The 5,059-nt window shown below is 38.9% G+C and overlaps 1 protein-coding gene across 1 annotated transcript in view; it reads right to left on the minus strand.

Annotated features, from left to right (window-relative positions):
- Window positions 1–740: 740 nt before the first annotated feature.
- The window catches only part of LOC118341975 (calcium-activated potassium channel subunit beta-4-like), a 6,136-nt gene continuing 1,817 nt past the window's right edge, over window positions 741–5,059 (minus strand). Inside the window, exons 2-4 of the mRNA XM_035680402.1 lie at window positions 3,133–3,303; window positions 1,054–1,112; window positions 741–828 (exon numbers count right to left, since the gene is read on the minus strand). Of these exons, the coding sequence (XP_035536295.1) occupies window positions 741–828; window positions 1,054–1,112; window positions 3,133–3,303 (318 nt within the window). The remainder of the gene's footprint in view (window positions 829–1,053; window positions 1,113–3,132; window positions 3,304–5,059) is intronic.

Genomic DNA, 5,059 nt, shown 5'->3' on the forward strand with positions numbered 1-5,059 from the left:
TCGGTGTTGGTGGAAGAAGTTCTGAGATAGTTTACTCAAGTAAAAGTAGTTTAAAAGTATAAATTAGAGCCCGGTAAGCCAAAATATCTGTCAGTATTAGCAGTATATCGCAGACATATTGGTATAGGCGAATCATCTGATATATGTAGATATTAAAACAGATTTTATAAATTAATATAAAGCAGAAAGGAGGTTGGAAGTTGACAGCAGCTCCAAAAGGGGAATATTTAATATATTTAATCTTATTCTACGACAGTATCGACTATTATCTGTTTCTATTTGTGTAGCATTAAGGAACTGTATACTATGGAAGCCCATTACCGCCAATATGATGATAACAATAAGAAACTTACTCATTATTATGATATGACAGGATCACATTGGTGGAAATGGACTTCCATAGAAAACTTTAAATGAATTATTAAAGTTGTGAATAATAAAAATAATAATAAAATAATAAAAAAAATAATTTTCCCGATATATATATGTCTGTATGTCGATAACTGAGAGGAACACAAACAGGTTGATGATGTTTTCATTCTTAAAACTCAGAGCTTAAAGTGGGCGGAGCCTCAAAGGTCATCTCCCTCTCATTAGTTATATATAAAAGGTCACAGAGCTCAGGAGTGAGACAGTATCCATCCTCTCTCTGTTAGACATTAAAGGATTTCTGAATGAAGCGTGACTTCTCTCTCTCTCTCTCTCTCTCTCTCAGTCTCTACACATCATCTCTGTTGCGGTCACCATGGCGACTGAGCGGCATCGATGACGCGCCGTCTCTCCCCTCTATATTTACTCTGTTGCTGTAGCGACGACCCAGACGTGCCACTAAAGAAGAGGAACATTAGAGGAGGAAGATGTCCCACAGACGGACGGACACTGAATGTATTTGTTTGATGTTTTTATTTTGTTTTCCAGCTCGGCCTCCAGCCGTCTCTTCCTCCTCCTCCTCAGTCCCTCACATTACATGGCCAAAAGTATGTGGACAGGAGGACAATGTTAATATGAGGCTCAGCTCTTCTGGTTTCAGGCTTTGTCCATCACATTTCCAACCTGGCTGCAGAGATTTGCTCCCACTGAGACACAAGAAGCAGCAGTGAGCAGCTTTCAGACTATAAAAAACAGCCGAGACAATGAAATATAATCCATAAAGTCCAGTTTGAGTGACTGTGCAGGTTTTTAATGATTCTCAGACGGGATTTTACAGCTCTGAAAAGTCAATCACAGCTGCAATTATTTTACGCTTTGTGTCTCTGATTGTGAGGTAAACAGCAGGAACACAGCGTTTACTATGTAATGTACCAAGAATGAATTCATGCCAGATGATATTGCATTCAGAGAGTGAGGAGGCTGCTTCTTTTCAGGCAGGACGTGGCCTTTAGTGAGGCTGAAAACTGGCAATTTAAATCCCAGTTTATACAGAAATGTCCGATAAAAAAATACCTGCAGCTTGTGTGTGAATACTGAAAGAAACCCAGCAAGATGATCTTAAACCGACATTTCTACAGAAATAAACAACATCTGCTATTATCTATTTGTTTACAGTCAAGGTGTTTCTAGTGCAGAATCTGTAAACTATCAAGCAGCAACCTACAAATGAAGAAAACACTGAAGCTGCAGTTCCTCTAACGGCCACTAGAGACTGGCTCCAGCAGTGAGTCAGTCTTCATAAGGTTTTATATTAAAATGTCTTTACAGCAGAAATAAACATGTTTACAGCCTGTTGGTCTCTAGAACTAACTAGAACTAGAACTTTCACCGTTCATGACAACTGTACAACTCTCCCGTTTAAATTACAGTTAATCCATAAAGTAATAAGACTTCTCTTGGAGCCAAAAACAAACCAACATGGACACAAAGTGGTGTCCACATACTTTTGGCCACAGTTCAACAGGAGCTGAAACTGATCTGATGACACATGGTGTCAGCTGCGATGTGTTTACTGTCAGCTGTTTGTTAATGGTGCTTTAAGTCCTTCATTCACACTCTCAGAGTCTTAATGGTGTCTCGCTGCTTCACTCTCCCTCCGTCTATTTCTGCTCTTCAGGCAGCTGCGACACAAGAACCGATCAGACTGAAACGCTCCCGATGAAATGAACAACAACAATAATAATAACAGGCTATTCACAAGATTGCTGCTTCCATTTTTATCTGTGCACGCTTCAGCTTTCAGTCATTTCATGTCAGATTTTAAATTTCTGATGCATCGTATTGAGCCCTCATCCTCTAAAGACACTGATTCAACCAGTCAACCAGTAGCTTTCTTTCAATTTACTGTATATTTCTTGTCCTGCACAATGACATGTATTTATTTTACCTCCAGCTCTGACCTGTGCAACGTTCACAGCTGTATATAGTGTACATATAACTCTTATTATTATGTGTATTTGATATGAAACAGCTAGAAAAAGCAATGAAAAGAAATAAGATTATATTATGTTTTGACATGCTGACATAATGTGATGTTATTTTCATATAGAAATGAACTACACGTAACATTTACAGGAACATTTGGAGGATTTGGTGGCAAAATAAAGTTGTAGCTCAGCTTTAAAAGCATGTAGGAGAAACTACGGTGGATGCAAATCTCCCGGAAAACACGAAAACTTCTGGCAATTGAACCTCCTCAGTGTTAAACACTAAACCTTTAAAATGTCTCTTTGCACAACATGAGAACAATGTAGTAGTTGACTAATACAAGAAAGCATCAAACTGTTGACAACAAGTCCTCTAAACTCTCTCTCTTCTCATTGCCTTTAACAGCAGCACCGCAGGACGCCGTTAGTCAGTTTCCATCCAAACGTGCAAATGTTGATCTAAACTAGCAAAGAAAATGCTAATTAATGCAAGTTTCCATCCACTACTGTTGTATTACCGTAAAACTTCTAATAATAACCTGGTGTTTATTTGCTTTAGTCACTGAACTCTTTATTTGGGACAGGCCTTTAATTCCTTTAGCACAAACTCTTCAGTTCAGCAACGATGTGTAATTCTGTCTAATTCTGCTTCAAAAATGTGACAACTAACAGCTTGAATTGTTTGTTGTAGTTTCCTGCAGCCGTCCCTAGATGATACTTCGCTGGTATCACACGCAGGTTTATCGAGCCACCGCAGAATAATTAAAAGTTGTACCTTTGGGTTGAGGACCAGCTGCTGCTCATCAAAGTGCAGCAGAGCCACCGAGTTTGACTCAGAGTTGTTGACGAAGATCTGCAGGCAAGGATAGAGAGACGTCCCTTTACAGTCCGTACCGCACGTAAACACGCACTCGAACATCTCCTCCGGACGCAACACCGACACCACCTGCAGGAAGGACAGAAAACATTTTAAAAAAAAACTGAGCAATTAGTTTTGTACATATTTAAACCTGAATAGAAAAGCTCCAATATATACATATATCTATTATTTTTTTGTCCCAAATATCAGCTGTCTTTGCCATTTTTAATTATACTTAATGTTTTTTTCTCACTGTGAACACTTACTTTTCAAAAACATATAATTAGTAAAAATAAGAAAGCTTAAAATATTGCATTTTCAACCAACTCACGGACCTATTGTTAGCTTAATTAGCTAGCTATCTTAAACTGAAGAAATAATCTGCTTTATTTCTGTCTGAAACTATTACTCTGATGGTAAATCAGTCACTGTGTCATAGTTCAGTCCGTCCAGGAAGTTGTAATCGCAACAATTCAACCAATCTACGTGAAGTTTGTGCGTCCTTGCAGTTTTGTCCAATCACCGTAACCTTGGTAGCAGTAGCAGTCCCCAGCGCTAAACATACGTCACCAAACTACCAGTGATTTTATTCTCACTGGAACAAGTTGACTTTGATTTTTAATGAATTATACAAATGCTAAAAAGTTTCCTTAACTTTCTCCTGTAATTTAATTGCAAAAATGCCTAACAACATCGCAACATGCATCAAAATTCTTTTGAAATTCTGTCAAATCAATTCAACAATCCCCCAAAAAAGCCCCAATCTGAAATCTAGGAGAAAACAGAAAGTTTGGCAGATTAGCAACTAAACTCTGAATAGTCAGAATAAGTGAAGGTAGAGATTAAACAGTGTGCATGCAGTGTTTCCCTCCGCTGCTCTTCAGTGGGGAAATCCTGCCAGTTGTGAATTGTTGAAGAAATCTCAGGGAACTCAAGAGGTCGGTGATTAAAAAAGCCTTTAGTATCTCACGGCTATTTAATCACAGTATCATATAAAAACATGCCTTAGTGCTGCAGCCATTAGCTGAGTGAGTCAAAGGAGGATGAAGAGTGATGTCTGCAGTTCTTCTCCCTGCTCATTAACGGACTGAAAACAACAGCTGCAGGCATGAATATAAATATCAATACACAGAAAATACATAATCAATCTGCTGCAGATTTGATAAAAGTCAGACGTTTCTTCATCACTCAGGAGGTCAGAGAGCTGCAATAAAGTCCAAGTGTGTCCATTGTGATTTATGTCATTAAGCTGTGGATTAGTGAGCCACAGAGTGGACGCTCTCATTGTTCATGTGATTTAAAGACAAAAAAACACAAAACAAAAGGCTTCCACTCTCTGTGATGCATGAACCTTATTTCAGGGCGATGCAATAAGCTAACAGCCAAATAAATCAAGTCTGTATGAATTGATCATCCAGAGGAAACAGCTGGGAGTGCAGCCTTCAAAACGCTACCGCAAACAGTTTCAATCAACCTCAGTGGAAAGTGACGCAGCACGAGGGAACCAAATGACCCCGAAGATGGACAAACCCACTTTGTATTGACGACAAAAAAGATTAAAACTAATGAGAAAAAAGGCCTAAACTGAGTAATTTCAACAATATTTTTAGATTTTTGTCAAAACTAAAGGTCGTGTTTGTTTTCTGCAGCTGCATCAATCTACATTTGTCCTTTTCTGTCTCTGTTTTTGGGCCGAGGAGAACGCTGATCCACATCAGACCTACAGAGATCTTCTGTGAGCTCGTCTGCAAATAAAGAAATAAACTAACGTGTGATTCTCTGACTTAACGCGTTCCCAAGGTGGACGGGAAACCTGAGAGGTGTTGGTGAAGCTGCAACCTCG

Source organism: Morone saxatilis, unplaced genomic scaffold, assembly GCF_004916995.1.
Source record: "Morone saxatilis isolate NCDOM2014 unplaced genomic scaffold, NCSU_SB_2.0 Contig10, whole genome shotgun sequence".
NCBI lineage: Eukaryota > Metazoa > Chordata > Actinopteri > Moronidae > Morone > Morone saxatilis.